The sequence below is a fragment of the Palaemon carinicauda genome, chromosome 41, assembly GCF_036898095.1.
Source record: "Palaemon carinicauda isolate YSFRI2023 chromosome 41, ASM3689809v2, whole genome shotgun sequence".
NCBI lineage: Eukaryota > Metazoa > Arthropoda > Malacostraca > Decapoda > Palaemonidae > Palaemon > Palaemon carinicauda.
This window is the reverse complement of record NC_090765.1, coordinates 47,957,502-47,976,933: the sequence shown is the minus strand read 5'-3', so window position 1 is coordinate 47,976,933 and position 19,432 is coordinate 47,957,502. Positions and strand designations below refer to the sequence as shown.

Sequence of the window (19,432 nt, the reverse complement as noted above, 5' to 3'; positions counted from 1 at the left end):
GAAGTCGACCACGTCTTGATATTTTCCTAACACCTCTTTTATTTGCGCTGAACCTAACACATGTTCTACCTCCTCGCTCTCTTCCTCGTCATCACTCATGTGCTCCGACATAGCATGGAGTTCCTTGAGCTCATCCGTCGTCAGTTCGTCGTGATGTTCGGCGACGAGTTCCGTAACGTCATCTGCGTCGACCTCCAGACCCATGGACTTGCCAAGGGAGACGATTTCCTCTACGGCTTCCGCTGCACCGACCACGGGATCAGGTTCGGGGTCAAAACCCTCGAAATCTCGGGGAGAAACTACATCAGGCCACAGCTTCTTCCATGCAGAATTGAGGGTCCGTCGAGTTAATCCCACCCAAGCCTGATCAATGATCTTTAAGCAGTGCACGATATTGAAGTGGCCCCTCCAAAATTCACGCAAAGTTAAGTTGGTGCTTTGCGTGACATTAAAGCACTGCTTGAATAAGTGCTTGGTGTACAGCTTCTTAAAATTAGAGATGACTTGCTGGTCCATGGGCTGGAGGATAGAGGTGGTATTTGGTGGAAGATACAGCACCTTTATGAACTTGAATTCATCGAAGATATCATCTTCAAGTCCGGGGGGGTGAGCGGGTGCATTGTCAAGGCATAGCAGGCACTTTAAAGGCAATTTCTGCTCATGAAGATACTTCTTCACAGAAGGACCGAAAACTTGGTTTACCCATTGCACAAAGAATTGCCTAGTGACCCAGGCCTTCGAGTTGGATCGCCAGAAAACATGAAGCTGATCCTTATCGACGTTGTGTGCTTTAAAGGCCCTAGGGTTCTCCGAATGGTAAACAAGCAAGGGCTTGACTTTAAAGTCCCCGCTAGCGTTGGCACATAGAGCAAGAGTCAACCGATCCTTCATTGGCTTATGCCCAGGCAATTTCTTCTCTTCAGCAGTGATGTAGGTTCGACTCGGCATCTTCTTCCAAAACAGCCCGGTTTCATCACAATTGAACACCTGCTGCTCTATGTAGCCTTCTTCCTTTACGATATTTTCGAATTTCTTAACAAAGTCAGTTGCAGCCTTTGTGTCCGCACTAGCAGCCTCTCCGTGGCGAACAACTGAATGAATCCCGGACCGTTTCTTAAATTTCTCGAACCAGCCACGAGATGCCTTGAAATCATCTGAGGAAGGCTCGGTTGAACTCTCCCCAGCATCACCCACAGAGCTCTCCTCCTTCAAGTCCGTAAAGATGGCGTGCGCCTTCTCGCAGATAACGGTTTCGGTGATGGTGTCGCCAACGATCTCTCTATCCTTAATCCACACTAGTAGAAGTCGTTCCATCTCTTCTATGATAGGGGTACGGCGTTTGGAAATTATAGTGATCCCCTTAGAAGGTTTCACTGCTTTAATAGCTTCCTTCTGTTTAAGGATTGTCGAGATCGTCGACATATTACGGCCATACTGTTTAGCAAGTTCACTCACGCGGATGCCACGCTCATGTTTTTCAATAATTTCCTGCTTAATTTCTATAGAAAGCATTTCCTTCTTCCTTTTCTCACCACTACCACTACCACTGGCAAAACTAAGCCTTTTTGGACCCATGATTTAAGTAAATTATCGTTAATGGATGCACGTAAAAAATCACGATTAATTCACAGTTAATATCACAACGCAAAGAGCACAACCGCACGAAGCCGACGAGAACAGAGGACTGACCCAAGCCGCGCTAATTGAGCCTCCCTCCGAGGTCGATGTGCTGCCTTCTATCGGCGGAAATAAAAACACTTCAGGCGCTATGAGCACCGACTACGCGTACGAGTATTGTTTACTTCGGGTGTCGAAAAAAACATTCGGGTGTAGAGTCGGAACGTGTTCGAATTGTACTTCGCGTGTCGAAAAATTCGGATACAACCGGTACGACAAAAATTGCTACTTCGTGTGTCGAAATAAAATTCGGGTGTAGAGTCAAAAATTTGCTCGAATTTTACTTCGGATGTTGGAAAATTCGGATGTAGATACGATCGGATGTAGAGGTTCCACTGTATATAGATGGGAACAAACTGGCAATTATGGAATGAAGGAAACAGTTTTGTAATCACACAAAAAAAGATACAGTAGAAGCAAGTGCACTATTACTGATATTTCTTATTAGAGAAAAGACTGCAGTATCTAGAAATATTCAAACTATAAAGGAGTGAGAGGGTTGTGTTGAAACAATTGTTTAAAAAAATAGGAAAATTGGTACTAGGCCATGAAAGGCATCTATATTATAAAGTATTTAAATGAGGAACACATGCTGTCACATAAACAAATGAAAATTGTACAAAAAAATTGACAACTTATGCATTTTTATATAAAAAAAATCCATTTAGATCTTACCTGCAGAATGCTTGTGGGAGTTCTCCACATCCATACATTGAAAATAAGAAAGGGGTTGTGCCATATCGGCCAAGACTAGTCAGAAACAATTTGGTTTTCTCAAGACCCTCCCGGCAAGGCACATTACCATCAACCATAGCAATTGATTCAGTAACGAAGTGTATTAAGTTGGATGTCTGCCTTCGAGACTTCAAAAATTCGGTGAATGTTTTTTCTGAAAACTCTGAAATAAGATAACAATATTAGTCGAGTCATGTCTCCATTGCAGAACACTCAATATTATATAATCTACAGATTTACAGATCACCTACAAAACAAATCATTATCACAGTTTAATCTAAATTTCAAAATCCTTTTTTGATCATTAAAATCCTTAATTTCTTCCTATTTTATTGTTGTAATATAAGTAAAACTAGACCAATATGTCTAGACTCTCAGACTGGCCCAAATAATCTTTTCTTAAAAGAAGCAAAAATCAAAGGGCAAGGTAAAGAAGATTAGGCAGGATGCTGTGAAGATACCACAAAGAATATAGAAAAAGCAAAATGCAGTATAGATCTGGTGGGATCCTAAAGAAATGTGCAAAGTACCTTTAGTACTGCCTACTATATTTCATACAAAACACACTTAATTAAGACAGTAATCCCCCTAAAAGAATCTGCTTTCAATAAAACCCATATGTTATTTGTATAAAAAGGCAAAAACACCTATATTCTCACCTTCTATCTGATCGGGATTTTTGTCATAACTATGACAAAACTCAAGAAGCTTCATCAAGAGTCTTTTTTCAATAAGTGAAAGACTTTCAGTTGTAAAAACATCACTTCGGGAACATGGTACCACTACAAGTTCACCCTTATCTTCATCAGAGGATAGCCAAGTTAAAACACGAGTGATACACTTGAATTCAGCATACCTACAAAAATAATTTATTATTGCTAGAAGCTTGTTTTGGTAAAATTTATCCTGTTAAAGGAAGAAAAAGGGGATAGTGTACTGTCAAATAGTTTTACTTACTCTTACTTAATATAAAAAACTCTAATATCCCCTACTTAATTTTCAAGAAAACAATATAAAATTTCGTGACTAGCTTAATAAACAAAATTTATGGCGATAAAAAAATAATGAAACCAAGTTGAAATAATAATTCATATTACTTTACCATCCAAGCATTACTTATTTTACCTACAAATCAATTAATACAGAATACTATGGAACAGCATGTTGCTGCTAATAATAGCACACAAGTTTAGAAGTGGCAAGGAGAATAGAAAAATAGAAAAACTTGTACAGTTTTTTTTGTTTTGGGAAAAGAATTTGCTTATTGGCAAAAATGTATACTTTTTAAAATACCGCATCTAAAAAAAAATACTTAAAATTTATCAACAAAACTCCTTATTGTAATGTTCTTACCTAGCAACATTTGATGAGATGAGAAGTTCGACCAATGCTCCTCGGGAGAACAGAAGCTATGGAAAAGAATTAACAAAAAATTATATCAGACCAAATTAAAAGTTATCCTAATAAGTGAAGCACTTTTGTATTGCAACCAACCTGTGTTAAATAAATACTGAAATTGTAGCTAGCAAATTCATTAGCAGTGTAAAAAGTAAGGTTTTTTTTTTAATATGGCTTTCCCTCCTAACTTTAAATACAAGAAAATTTTTTGTGCAGTAAAATGAAAATAATACAATTAAATGAAAGGAAATCCTGCTATAGGTTGTGAAGTAGGTCTAAGGAAATTAACATTACAAACATTATAAAAACATTGTATTTACTTCTCTAAACGGTCAAGACTTGAGTGGCCAACAACAAAATGGCCAAAGCTAGATGCCTAATTCAGCAACGATCCCAAACTTTGGATCCCTACAATAAGATTTTATATTGCACTAAATTTGACGGTTACTTTTTATAGAATTACATAAAGACAACAACAGGAGTGCCCTTGTAAATAATAAGTTTGGGTGGCTCAAGTCCATCATCTTCATTGTTTAAAGAGGATGGAGGTTATTGTTATTAACCCAGCCACTAAGGGGGGAAAGCCAGCCTCAACTTGGTGACGGTCCCAAGCCCGGGTAAATGGGGAGGGTTGGCAGCAGAAAAGGCATCCGGCCATGAAAAATTAGCCAAAACCAATATGGCCAGTGGAGATTGTGAACATCAACCCCACATAAAAGTGGGAAAAAATGCAGACAAAGAAGTAGGAGGAGGAGGTTATTGTTATCATTATTATTATTATCATATTATCATATTTACTAATTAAGCATTCCTTTGGAGTACTCCGCTGTTCACTGGGAATTTGTTTGATAAGACTCCACTAACATTATCTTTGCACTTGCTATGCTCATGAACAGACAATCAAATTTACATATCTAAAAGGAACTCCATAATAACGCAAGACTCTCCACAAAATTGACCGGTGTACAGTATCAAAGTCTTTTTCATAGTCCAGAAATGCCATCAAAAGTGGATTTCTATATTCTACACATTGCTATACAAAATGTCTTATTATCAAAATTTGGTCAGTACAACTTCTACCTTTTCTTAATACTGCTTGTTCATCTCTCCGCTTTTCATCAATCTTTCTCGCCAGTCTCTTTAGAATGCGCATACTATATATTTCCATGACAACTGACCCGAGTGTGATGCCTGTGTAATTATTGAAATCAGTTAGATCTCCTTTTTTGCCATTTTCACCAACACTCCTAGCTCCCATTCATCAGGATTTGCCTCTTCACACCACATTCTACAAAAAAACCTTGTAAGTATTCGGAGTCACTTCATTTTCAGTCTATATCATCTCAGCAATTATTCCACAGTATCCAGGGGCATTCCATCTCTTTAGCTTTTTATGATAGCTTTGATTACAAATAGACTGAATTCATTCAGGGGCACATCAAAGTCTTCCTCAGCTTCAGATATATCAATCAAATTACTCCCTTCATAAGTTCTATTCATGACCACACTAAAGTGTTCCATCCAACATTGCCATTTTTCATCTTTTGTTGTTACAACAGATCCATCTCTCTTATTGATGCGTATATGCCTCTTCTTCTTTGCCCCAGTAGAAATTTCATTACTAATTCTATGAGCAATTTATTACACCATAGTCACTCCCTAAATTCATAGCTTTGTTAGCCTCACATGCTTTCCTCTCTAAATATTCTCCCCAGTCATACCATGCTTTTCTTTAGACTTCACTATCAATACTGGAATAATTAGCATGCTCTACCTTGTAATTTTCATTACTTTCTCTAAAACTTTCAACAATCAATTTTGTCTTTGTCTCTTTTTATAGTATCCCTATTATCATTTGATATCCATGGTTTTCTCCTTGAAACTATGTCCCAAAACTTCACTATCAACTGACTAATTGATATATGTTCTTAATATCACAACATTCTTTATTAAATGTAGGCTCTTCATCTCTTAATCTCACAAAGTAACAAATAAACTATGTTCTTGGACACTTTATTCCTACCAGTACCCATGAAAAGTTTTTCCCATTAGTTAACACGGCAGCAACCTACGGAACACAAATGCATCTTATTTTGATCATCATCAACAAAATCTCAGAGGGAACGGATCGAGAATAACTAAAAAATCTAGGGTCCTGAACTAAGGGGTTTTTGCCACAAACTCTGGAACTAAGACAAATATGACCAAACCCCTTTTAGGAGATACCAAAATACTATACAGTATACTAGAAAGTAAATTTTAATAAATGCTACAGTATACTGTATCATGCTAAAATCTATAAACAAAATCTTACTTTTGGTGCTAAATCCAAGTTGAATTTGCGAGATAATTTCATCATACTTTCTTGAGTCCAAGGCTGTTTTTCTTTCACCTCAATGGGTAGGGTAGGAACGTCTTTCTTCTCATTATCTAATCCCTCTGCAGACGTCTCTACTTCCATAACTTCTTGATTTGCTGCTTCGCCATTCACCTCCGATTCATCCACATTCTCTTTGTTTGACTTTCCTACATCGCTCCCCACTGACTCTTCCACTTTTTCATCTATTGGCTCTACCTTCTTTTCCTCTTCCCCAGAACAAGGGACTTCAGGTGATGTTTCCACAGATGATACTTCTGGCTGGATGAACTTTCTGAAAAGATATTGAACATCATCACAAAAAAGCAAAAGCTTAATTTCTAACAAATGAAAGGCTTTCCTTTTCCAAACCAACCCCAAATGGGGAATAAACTGCTCTTAACAGGTATGGCTTAACAGCACAAAGAGCCTCTGCTTTTGTATATTCTATCTTAGTACAGTATGTTATTGTTACGGCAAGCCAATCTAACTGCTTTATCCAATAAAAATATTTCCCATAAAAGGAAAACAATAACAAAACTAGAAAAAAAAAAAACTTGCAATAGGTTAATCAAGTTATAACAATAAAAACACAAGATATAGTTCCTACCTCTCCTTGTCAAAACAGAAATATAATGTCTTATGATTTTTCTAAACATTGATACTATTAAAAATACAGCCTTTCTATTCGAATTGCATATTATGGAGAGGGAAGATGTAATAAGCATAGATAATAAGTCTGGCACACAATATATCAGGCCATTAGCTTGGCAGTGCATAAAATGTCAGTAATGTACTGAGTAGGAAAAGCCTCTTACAGCAGAATAACTATCCAGAAAACCAGTGTTCCTTATTTGACTTTGCTAAATAAACTCATTCTCTAATAAAAGTGACTCTCAATGATTACAGTAACCTATTTCCATTCCATGATCACACTAATAGAAGTTTAGAAAATATCTTACTCTATAAACCACTTCTGTTTGACATAAGAATAGGTTCTTCCAGGATTACAGGTTGGAAGCACCGTCTCGCCATCTCCTAAAGCACCTTTTTCTGGAAAAAAATAAAAGTCTTTTCATATTTCTTTTATCTATTGGGAAAAAAATTATTTAAACCAATAAAGATGATTTACAGTACAGTATTTGAACAACACCCATTGTAATATCCCTTACTACATCAATTACAGTCATTAGCATATAATTATATAATATCAGTATAATGTATACAATAAATGCTAATACAGCCAAAGGGTGCAACTTTGTTTGATTACTAGGACACACTCCCAACAGCCCGAATTACAAATGGTGCAAAATAACACAATAAAACCTAACTCACCAGCTTCAATGCTTTTTTCATCTTCTTTCAAGGTTGTAATGCCGTCAACCCATTGTTCCATTCCTTGCAGGGTAAAGGATGCCCACTGACCTCCATAATAATCATTTCTGAAAGTTTAAGACAACTCATATTTATCAACAATTTTTGCATGCCTCTAATGACTAAAACTTCTTCTTGTTAAATGCTTTACAGTAATTTCTTTGACTGTGCTTCCTTTACCTAAGACTGGTTTCACCAATGCATCATTGATGAATTACATAGCTACTACACATAGTTAACATATGAAACACAAATAGCTAGCTAGACAATCAAATTTGCACACAGCCCATGTGAGGCCAGAAGAACCAAGAAATCTATATAACAAAATGAAAAGCTAGACAATATTGTATGTAAAAAAAGAATAATGACAAAATCTAAAGTAATTTGTACTTTTCCTTAGTACAGTATACAAACCTGAGTCCTTTACATAGGAGAACAATAGCAACAAAGCTGGCAATACTACAATTCAAACTTATAACGAAGTGTTAACAACTGACAGGTAAGTTACCTGCCAGCAACTCACTTAGATAACAGCTAGGACTTTCTCGGAGGTTGGTGTTGGTGGGAAAGTACAAGTAAAGGACTCAGGTTTGTATACATATGAAAAACAGAAATTACTTGAAAAATTGGTTTATGATGTGTAGGAAGCCTACATATCATAAACCATTGTCATACCAATGGGTCCATGGCCCTGCTACAAGTATTGGTCTGAGCCTAATCTCTGTGTCGTAGACCTGGCATATATGAGTGATGTATCTGCTTGAATCATGTGTGTCTAGCTACTACACACTCCCTCTCATAAGGAGTGTGGGAAAAAAAGACTCTTCTGTACCTGACTACAGTTGGCAAGCATCTTGAAGCTATACCCCACGAGAGGGGAAGACTGAAGAGGAAAAGAAAAGGCTAGTCAACCTCTCCTTTCATCCCAGACTCACACGTAACTCTTGGCAGCTACAACAGGCCCTAAAAGATTAGAGACAAAAGGTATACACCCCACAAGTAATGGGCTGTAAATGTCGTCTGAAGTCTCCTCAATTGTGCTCTATATATCTGCACCACAGAAAAATTCTAAAGCAGGCTGAAAAAGTGCCTACACCTTCAACTTGGTGCACTTAGACTTGGTTTTTCCTGAGGAAGAAGGGGAGGGCAGCTAAGGGGTCCGGTCAATTACCTCCCTCACCCTTAAAGAAAAATGTCCCTGTTCTTCTCCCTTAATTTTCTAGTTCTGACGAAAAGTATTATGGGTATGGTCTCACAAAATTAGAGTAACCAAGTTAGACCATTAGTTGCTTCTTCCCGCCTCGTGGTTGGGAAAAAGGATAAACCCTGATTCTGGTTTCTCGCCCGAGATACAATGTATGAAGGAGGACAGGAACTGTCTTAAATCGGGAATGTAACACGAGTGACTATACTGCCTGTAGGTTCCTTCCACCCCTAACTATGCAAGGAGGAGACTGTTCTGAGGGTGAACTCTTGTCCACAATCCAACTAACATCTGTTCGGAGCCCTTCTAAGGGAACATAAGACTTTGGTACCTGGGTGGCAGTCACTCTTTTGAAGAAAAGAATCCCATCTCAGTTATCTTCTCGTGGGGATTACTCTACCGTTGATGCTCCCTCAAATATTAAAGACAAGATTCCATGGCCAGAGATAAACTTCTATCGCTGGTTCCAAGTAGGAAGCTTCAGTCCGTAACTAGACCATATCTGATGACAGCTTTGTCCTGGCTGGCTCTGAACTGTCATACCCTTAAAGGGAGAGCAACAGTGAGTACCCACACTAAACAGATACTTGTCAAAGATTGCAGAAGAACTCTAGGCTTGAACTACGCCAGTGGTAAATACATGATGAATCTCAAGACATCCAATTCGCACACTCTATACACAGTTTCCTTCTTCGATGAGACATCTGACAATCTCTTCCTGGGAAACCGTCGAGACTTTACTGTTCCATAGAAATCCGGCTGTATGGCAGGTCTAATTGGTCAGGTAGAGGTGCAGATCTCTCAGAGAACATATTACAACAGTAAAAAGGTATAGATACTTTCTACCTAATGCAATTTTGGGGCATTGAGATTCATGCTAAGGTAAAAAGGGATTCGAGCTTGTCAAATGTTCCTCTAAGAGGCAGCCTGGTGACAATCTAAATATGAAATGGCCATTCCCGAGATGTTGGACAGCACGCATGAATGTTGCCTCCAACTCCAGTCTAGATGAATGGAACACCAAAAGTTTTCCCCAGTCAGGGGGAGATGCAGGATGGAGGACTATCCCCAATTACCAAAAATCGTGATCCCGATTGTTCTCTGGGAATGCACACACGACCCAATAAAATCTCCCTGCATCCTTCTAAACGTTGGTCGCTCCACACATTACTTCTGCTTGGAATATAGCCAATGGAAAGCACATATTGAACAGTACTGAATTCAAGAATGCAATGGTAGTTGTACCACATATACTTACAGTGTAAAAAAAAATAGTCAACTCTTTGCCCTGTAACAGATTGAGATGTTTTTACCAGACAAATGTCCAGGAGAAAAGAGCTGCTTTGTGCTCCGTTTGTCCAAGAGACATTGGTGTTTCCTAATTTGATTACTGCCCTAATGCCAGAAGTGCAAGAGTGGTGCTTCCCCTTCCCTAAATCAGTCTTTAAACCTATCCATGAATAAAAATAATATTTTGATTATAAAATAAATTTTTGAATATACTTACCCGGTGAATATATAATAGCTGACGACTCCGACGGCTCGACAGAATTCAAAAACTCGCGAGCGATCGCCATGAAGGTAGCGGGTGTGCCCACCAGCGCCGGCTATCGGCCAGATACCGCATATACATGTAAACAGCTCCAGTTCTTCTCATCCCGCTGGGTCTCTATCGGGGAGGAAGGGGGGGCCTTTAATTTATATATTCACCGGGTAAGTATATTCAAAAATTTATTTTATAATCAAAATATCATTTTTAAATATTAAACTTAGCCGGTGAATATATAATAGCTGATTCACACCCATGGTGGTGGGTAGAGACCAGTATTAATACAGTTTACGGCGTATATGCTTAGAGTTTTTGACAGTTATATCATAACCAAACCCAAATAAATATAGGAACACCTGGTAAGGAAGCTGACTCTAACGATTACTCTGCTTTGTTAGTCCGCTTTCCTCACGAAGCCCAGCCATCCTCTTAGGATGCTGAAAGACTCCCAGGAGCTGAAGTATCTAGGGCGACAACCCATACAACAGGACCTCATCAAAACCCTTAATCTGGGCGCTCTCAAGAAATGACATTTGACCACCCGCCAAATCAAAAAGGATGCGAAAGGCTTCTTAGCCTTCCGTACAACCCAATTAAAAAACATTTCAAGAGAAGATTAAAAGGATATTGGAATTAAGGGAATGTAGTGGTAGAACCCTTACCCACTACTGCACTCGCTGTAACGAATGGACCCAGTGTGTAGCAGTCCTCATAAAGAGTCTGGACATCTTTTAAGTAAAATGACGCGAACACTTACTTGCTTCTCCAAACGGTCGCGTCCATAATACTTCGCAGAGAACTGTTTTGCTTAAAGGCCACAGAAGTTGCTATAGCTCTTACTTCGTGCGTCTTAACCTTAAGCAAGCAACGCTCTTTTTCACTCAAGTGAGAATGAGCCTCTCGGATTAAAAATCTAATAAAATATGACAAAGCATTCTTTGACATAGGCAATGAAGGCTTCTTAACTGAGCACCACAAAGCCTTAGATCCACCTCGTAAGGATTTAGTCCGAGCTAAATAAAACTTCAGAGCTCTAACTGGACACAGCACTCTTTCAAGCTCGTTGCCTACGATCTCTGACAGGCAAGGTATATCAAATGACTTAGGCCAAGGACGAGAAGGCAGTTCATTTTTGGCCAAGAAAACCAAGCTGAAGTGAACATGTGGCTTTATCTGTAGAAAAGCCGATGTTCCTACTGAAGGCATGGATCTCACTGACCCTTTTAGCCGAAGCCAAGCACACTAAGAAAAGCGTCTTGAGGGTGAGATCCTTCAGGGGGGCTGAATGTAATGGCTCAAACCTGTCGGACATTAGGAACCTTAGGACCACGTCTAAGTTCCATCCAGGAGTTGCCATACGACGCTCCTTAGAGGTCTCGAAGGACTTAAGGAGATCTTGGAGATCTTGATTATTGGACAGATCTAAGCCTCTATGTCTGAACACAGACGCCAACATGCTCCTGTAGCCCTTAATAGTGGGCGCTGAGAGGGAGCGAACATTTCTCAGATGTAGGAGAAAGTCTGCAATTTGGGCTACAGAGGTACTGGAAGAGGAAATGGATGATGACTTGCACCAGTCTCTAAAGACTTCCCACTTCGACTGATAGACCTTGATGGTAGATGCTCTCCTAGCTCTCGCAATCGTTCTGGCTGCCTCCTTCGAAAATCCTCTTGCTCTTGAGAGTCTTTCGATAGTCTGAAGGCAGTCAGACGAAGCGCGGGGAGGCTTTGATGAAGACTCCTTACGTGGCTGCCGTAAGAGATCCATCCTTAAAGGTAGACTCCTTGGAACGTCTACCAGCCATTGAAGTACCTCTGTTACTCACTCTCTCGCGGACCAGAGTGGAGCAACCAATGTCAACCTGGTCCCTTCGTGAGAGGTGAACTTCTGCAGCACCTTGTCTAGGATCTTGAAAGGTGGAAAGGCATAAACGTCCAGGTGAGACCAGTCCAGCAGGAAAGCGTCTATGTGAGCTGCCTCTGGATCTGGAACTGGAAAGCAGTAAGTCGAGAGCCTCTTTGTCAGAGAGAGTAGCAAAAAGATCTATGGTGGGTAGACCCCATGTCATCCATAGCTTCTCGCACACAGTCTTAAGCAACGTCCACTCCATGGAGAAGACTTGTCCTCTTCTGCTGAGGCCGTCCGCCAAGACATTCATTTCTGCACAAATCTCGCCAAAGGAGAGATGTTACTTGCCTTAAAAGGAGTTCCTTCTGATCCGTGGATCAAAGAACCGAGCCTTCCAGACTGTCCAGTGGAGCTCCCTAACCCAAATCCGCTGCATCTGAAAACAACACATGGTTTGGGTTCTTGATCGCAAGAGAAAGACCTTCTCGAAGTCTGATGTTGCTGTCCCACCAAGTCAGACATGTCTATACTGAGTTGGAGATTGGGAAAGAGATACTCACTAAGCCCCTCTCCTTGTTCCAATGTTTAGGTGAAATAGGAAAGGGCATAGGTTGAGTCTCCCCAGAGAGTGAACTACTCCAGCGATGAAAGAGTTCCCACGAGGCTAGTTCAAACTCTTACAGAGCAACTGTTTTTCTCTTGCAAGTGAAGGACTTTTAACAGAGCTTGTTCCATTCTTGCGGGAGACGAAAAGGGTCGAAAAATCAGACACTGTACAGTATCTCCATTCCCACAAAAAGAATAGTCTGGGATGGGATACTGTAAGTTACGACTTCTCTACGTTCCCTATGAGACCTAGCTCCTTGGTTAGGTCTAATGTTCATTAGAGGCTCTCCAGACAGCGATATAATGACGAACGCCCTGATTAGCCAGTCGTCAAAATAAAGGGAGGCTCTGAATCCTCAAAAAATGTAGAAAGCTTGCTACATTTTGCAATGGCCTTGTAAAAACAAGAGGAGCAGGAATGAGGTCGGAGTACAGTGCTCGACAGTGGTACATTACTTTCCCGTCCACAAACCTCAGATGTAGTTGAAAGTTTGGATGAATCGGGATGTGGAAGTATGCATCCTGAAGGTCGAGAGAGACCATCCAGTCGCCTTCCATTAATGCTGTCAAGACAGCTAGGTAGACTTCATCGTGAAGTTTGTCTTGACAATGAACACATTGAGCGCACTTGCATCTTACGTACTCCTGCAGTGAACGTGGCTGCCAGATCATTGGAGCCATCCCTGATAGTCTTGTTCCTGCAGAGAACGTGGCTGTCAGATCATTGGAGCCATCCCTGATAGCCTTGTTTATGCATGACATAATTGTACAGCAAAACTTCAAACGCTCGAAAAAACTCCTAACAGGAGATGGTCTAGCTCTGAAGCCGACCATAAAATCTTGGAGCGTCTCATGGCCAGGCGCCAGGAGAGTCTATGAGGCTTGAGAAGTCTATCTGGGCAGAGGCAGGAACTCCCAAGCCGAGAACTTCTCCCGTGTCATACCAGACGCTCGCTCTATAAGCCAGTTTAAAAGGAGGGAAAGCAAAAGCTGTCTCCCCCAAACTCCTCCTGGTGATCAACCAGTCGCCTAGCAAACGTAAAGCTCTCTTTGAAGAGCGAGAGAGCACTAGCTTAGAAAACAACGGCTTCGAAGTAGCTAGGCCTAGTGTAAACTCTGACGTTTAGGCGAACGAGGAGAAGCAGTTACAAAATGATCCGGACAAAGATCCTTAAAAATCAGCATGATTTATTTAAAGTCCACAGAGGGCTGAGCAGCTTTAGGCTCCTCTCCGTCTGACAGAGTCCCCAAGGGAATATCAGTAGGAGGGGGATCAGCAACTTCCTCATCTGAAGGAACCTCGTCCGACAATTGCCGAGTCTCAAGCAAGGGAGAGACCTGCCGTGGTGGCAATGCTTGACAAGCAGAGTCCACACGCAAAGGAGAATCAGTAGCAGTCAAGGACGCTACGTCATGTAACTGCTTAAAGGACTGACCAGCAACAACAACAGGTGCGGGAGGACGCTCGACGTCAACTCGAGACTGCCTTGACTGCCTAGACTGAGCAGTCAAAACAACTCTTGACTGCGGTGCTTGACGCTCAACGTCAAAACAAGTCAACTTCGCTGGTTGGCGAACGTCCTGAACGTCAACAAGAGCATTCGGCAGCGGCTGAACGTCCACATGCGGCTGAAAGTCAACACGGGACTGCATCGAGTGAGGCTCTACAAAACGTGACTGACGTGACTTTGTAAAGTCAACGTCAACAGGACGAGCAAAGGCTCGTTTGGGCGGCTGACGGCCAGGATCTCGATCAGTTAAGCGGCGAGGATCATCGTGAACCTGCTCAGCAGAATAGTCCTCCATTAGAGAGGCAAGCTTATTCTGCATGTCTTGCAGTACAACCCATTTAGGATCAACAGGAATGGTTGCGGCAAGATACGAGGGTAACGTCTGTGACTGCAAAACATTGCCTACACTAAGACTCTCGGAGCCTGTGTTACGCTTCTGTTTAGGCGGCGAGCAGTCTTCCGATGACTGCACAGGGTCAGAGCTGTCCCAATGGCTACAACCAGGACGCTGGACCTGTCCTGAAGGGACTGACTTTCGCTTTAAGGGTCTCGAAACCTTGCTCCACGGTTTCTTACGCGAGAAGCCTTCGGATGACGAGGAGAAAAACAGCCTCGCTCGTCTTATGGTAGGGGCGATCTTGCTAGACACGCCCGATACCATAGAGGGAACGTTTGTTCGTTGGTTAAAGCCTCTCGTCCCCATAAGTCCTACGACATTACTTCTCCCTGGTGCATGGGAGCCTGAAAGAGGTATCGGACTAGGTGAACGACAAGCACGAACAGACGAACCCTCGGTCGAAACACTAAAAAAAAACACTTTGCGCAATTATCACTTTATCACTACGATTTTCTGTTTTTGTACTTACTTCACTGAAATCGAATTTTTCAATAATTTCACATTAGGCATGAATAAAACTGATTTCTACCTGAAGCACGCAATTCTCCCCTACATCAAAAGGTTATAATAGCGAAATAAGTCGTATAATGTAATCACATTAATACAAGCAAAAAACAGTAAACATATATATCTAATAAAACGGAAATATATAAAGATAAAAGGATCAGTGACTGGGGAGGAGACTAAACACTAGTTCATTCAAAACTACGTTTTCAATCTCTCACCGTACAGTGCCTTGGGACGAGAATAAAAACTAAAAACGTTTTATCCTTTCTCCCCGTACAGAGACTTGGGACGAGAGTAAAAAACTGACTCGAGAACAACGTTACTCGCTTGGGACGAGAATAAAGATTGGAACGTTCTCTCTTCCTCTCTCTCTCTCCGTCTCTCTCTCTCTCTCTCTCTCTCTCTCTTGATTTCACACCGAAGAGAAAAGCCCACTCACCTTTCGTCAATAAACAGGTTATTTGACCAAAGGAAAAAACTGAAAGGACTAAGAAATTGAAAATTAACAAGTTCCTTTAAATTAGTATTTAAAACATTTCAGTTTGAAAGAAGAATGAACAAAACGTCAAAATCGATTTACTCTTTCTGCAAAGTGAAACCGTGATTCTCTCTTTCTCTATCGTAACGATAGAGCGCAAACTGCGTAGCATAAATAAACCAAACGTTAGTTCATCTTTGAAACAGCACAAAGACTATTCAAAGAAAATCTTTCATAAAATATCTAATAAAAAATATTCATTTAATAACTCTTACAGAGCAAATGATTTAAACTTAACGAAAATAAAAGTTGAATGGGCTCAACGTTGTTTAACTTCGGTTTCCAAGTTAGGACCGCCTACTCTCGGACTAGGGGAGGAATAGGTAAGGCCGCATATAAACAAAACATTAAAATTTATATTGATGTTTAGTATAAATGGAAAGCTAATCGAAGAGGCCTAATAAAGGCGGGTGAGATATAAAATATATAGAGGAAAATCTATAATTAACAACAACAATTTATAACGTGATAAGATAATTGCTAAAAGCCTAAAACACACTTCCGTACACTAAGGGAAGGGTCGGCCATTTTTACTCTATGGAAAAAAACCAGAGATAAAAGCAAGGGCAAAACACTTTTACTTTCCTTTCAAAAGCATTTCTTTTGAGGATAGTATTGAATAATCCAACACGGCGAAAGCAATAAAACCAAAACCAAGTACTTCACCAATTGGGTAGAAAACTCGAGGTCATAATAGCGAGTGGAATCGACTTGTCGATGGAACCGACAGAGAAGAACTGGAGCTGTTTACATGTATATGCGGTATCTGGCCGATAGTCGGCGCTGGTGGGCACACCCGCTACCTTCATGGCGATCGCTCGCGAGTTTTTGAATTCTGTCGAGCCGTCAGCTATTATATATTCACCGGCTAAGTTTAATATATAAAAAAAGCTCTTGAAAATCTACAACAGGAGGCGAGCCTCCAGCAAGATGGCCTTGTTGAGCCTTACTCTACTTCTTTTGTGGGCCCCCAATCATTACAGGTCTGATCATCCATCAGTCACTACCTCAAAGTCAGAAATGTAGTAGGAACTCCAGGAAGACATCCAGGGATTAATTTTTTTCAAAACATGACGGTCCAAAATTTCCAAAGGACTAGTAACATTCGGCCAAAGGAGGGCAATTGAAGGAGGGAGGAGGAGATTCCCTTGTCTTTCAAAGATCGTGTCTCTTTTAGATCTGTGAGAATTTTTTCAGCCGAAGGACTGACCTCTCCATTCGCCCTGCAAGTAAAATTTTTGACAGGGCAAGATATCTTTCATGACGGCAAGGGAAAAAGGCTTCTTCAGTTTCATTAATATTCACAAACCAGCTCAGAGGGAGAGAAGTTGGGACTTCTTCGACTTCGAGGTAGATGCCACAGGTGAAGAATCTGTTTTAGACTACTACAGTACTTCCTCCTCCTGTTATACTGCTACCACAGGGAGGATGTCCACTCCCATCATTTATTACATGAAGAAGCCCATGTGCTAGAGTGTCCTCGGCACACAGGCCTAAGCCAGTGAAGATCAGTCTATCAATTTAGACATGCAAGAGCATGGAAGAGAATGCTCACTTTCAACTATGGCTGGGGGTTAATGCTTACTGCTACTGACTAGTAACAACTCAAACGGTTGTTGACACCTTATTAAAAGTTTTACAGCCAGATTCCAATTTCCCTTTATCATTATTTCTAGGTAAAGAACGAAGGTTTGTACACGTGTAGGAACAAACAATTGTCCCCATAGAACAACACTGGTCTAAATTAATTAGAAACCATATCAAGCTAGCACACGCCCATAACCCCATAATCCTGTTCACAGGAAGAATAGATTTACTTTAGTCAATAAATACATTGGGGAAAAAATGCAAGGATACAAAATCAAAGCCAGTACATGTACTCTTTCTCGAGAAGTTTAAGTAAATATGTTATGCGGGTTGTGAAAAAATCCTCAATTCAGCTCTTGGAGCACAAATCATGGGCACAGAAGGAATTACTGTAAATCTTGCATAAAGAAGAGTATCCAAAATATAAACACCTAGAAGGGTGAGAAATAGGTAGGGAAGAAGAAAAGAATGAGAGGATGTATAATGAAAAGCCATGCTTCTACTATTCCTTTGCAAACCCCAAAGACATTTCTCCCATATTGAACAAGTCTTAGGCTGACCAGAAACCATAGCACTTACTCTGAGGTTCCACACGAATTCAGAACTCACACTGGTGCTACATTGGTACAAGTAACTTTCATGATGGTTATACCAATGGAATTATGTCTAACCAAACCATTTATCTCATCATAAAAGCGAGAGCAAAGAAAGAGGGTTTCTCATATCCACAGAACCCCTTACCAATTAGGCAGGTACCATGGTAAATAGTTGGAGTGTCTGCAGGTAAAGTCAAGAATCATAACCTACCAACACCAACAATAGGAGAGCCACGAAGGCTATACCCCCGGTAAAAGATCTAACATACTCCTACTGTACTACCCAACAAATATAATGCTGTATTAAGGAAAGGGGCTCCACTACATTCCTCCAACTATTCCTGTCTCCTGCTCTTTCAGGTACATCACCCTAGTCAATCCCCAACTTCTAATTTGTATTCATTCTGGTTTGGATGGAATCCATGGAAGTTTTTTTAAAAAATAGCAAAGAAAAACAAATGATATAAAAAATACAGTACAGTATATTGTGAACTGTTTTTACTCATAATCCATACCTAGAGTCTTCAAAATGTTATTTTCATTAGTAAAATAAATTTTTGAATATACTTACCCGATGATCATGTAGCTGTCAACTCTGTTGCCCGACAGAAATCTACGGTCGGGATACGCCAGCGATCGCTATACAGGTGGGGGTGTACACAACAGCGCCATCTGTGGTCAGGTACTCCAGTACTTCTTGTCAACACCACCTCAATTTTTTCCTCGGTCCACTGGTTCTCTATGGGGAGGAAGGGTGGGTCAATTAAATCATGATCATCGGGTAAGTATATTCAAAAATTTATTTTACTAATGAAAATAACATTTTTCAATATTAATCTTACCCGATGATCATGTAGCTGATTCACACCCAGGGTGGTGGGTGGAGACCAGCATACATGTTAACAAAGAAGCTAAGTATCCCGTATTTCATTTTATTAGTTATTCAAAAATAACATAAAATAAATAAGTACCTGGTAAGGAAGACGACTTGAACCATTACTCTGCCTTTATTAAGTACGTCTTCCTTACTGAGCGTAGCGGTCCTCTTAGGATGCTGAACGACTCTTAGGTGCTGAAGTATAAAGGGCTGCAACCCATACTAAAGGACCTCATCACAACCTTTAACCTCGGCGCTTCTCAAGAAAGAATTGACCACCCGCCAAATCAACAAGGATGTGGAAGGCTTCTTAGCCGACCGTACAACCCATAAAAAGTATTCAAGAGAAAGGTTAAAAAGGTTATGGGATTATGGGAATGTAGTGGCTGAGCCCCCGCCTACTACTGCATTCGTTGCTACGAATGGTCCCAGGGTGTAGCAGTTCTCGTAAAGAGACTGGACATCTTTGAGATAGAATGATGCGAACACTGACTTGCTTCTCCAATAGGTTGCATCCATAACACTCTGCAGAGAACGGTTCTGTTTGAAGGCCACTGAAGTAGCCACAGCTCTCACTTCATGTGTCCTTACCTTCAGCAAAGCAAGGTCTTCTTCCTTCAGATGAGAATGTGCTTCCCTAATCAGAAGCCTGATTTAGTAAGAAACTGAGT

The 19,432-nt window shown here is 40.6% G+C and overlaps 1 protein-coding gene across 1 annotated transcript in view; it reads right to left on the bottom strand.

Moving 5' to 3' along the window:
- Rep (Rab escort protein) overlaps positions 1–19,432 on the bottom strand; it is a 78,352-nt gene that overhangs the window by 48,863 nt on the left and 10,057 nt on the right. The window contains exons 3-8 of the mRNA XM_068364620.1: positions 7,502–7,608; positions 7,129–7,219; positions 6,125–6,461; positions 3,766–3,821; positions 3,072–3,268; positions 2,353–2,575 (exon numbers count right to left, since the gene is read on the bottom strand). Coding sequence (XP_068220721.1) covers positions 2,353–2,575; positions 3,072–3,268; positions 3,766–3,821; positions 6,125–6,461; positions 7,129–7,219; positions 7,502–7,608 — 1,011 coding nt within the window. The remainder of the gene's footprint in view (positions 1–2,352; positions 2,576–3,071; positions 3,269–3,765; positions 3,822–6,124; positions 6,462–7,128; positions 7,220–7,501; positions 7,609–19,432) is intronic.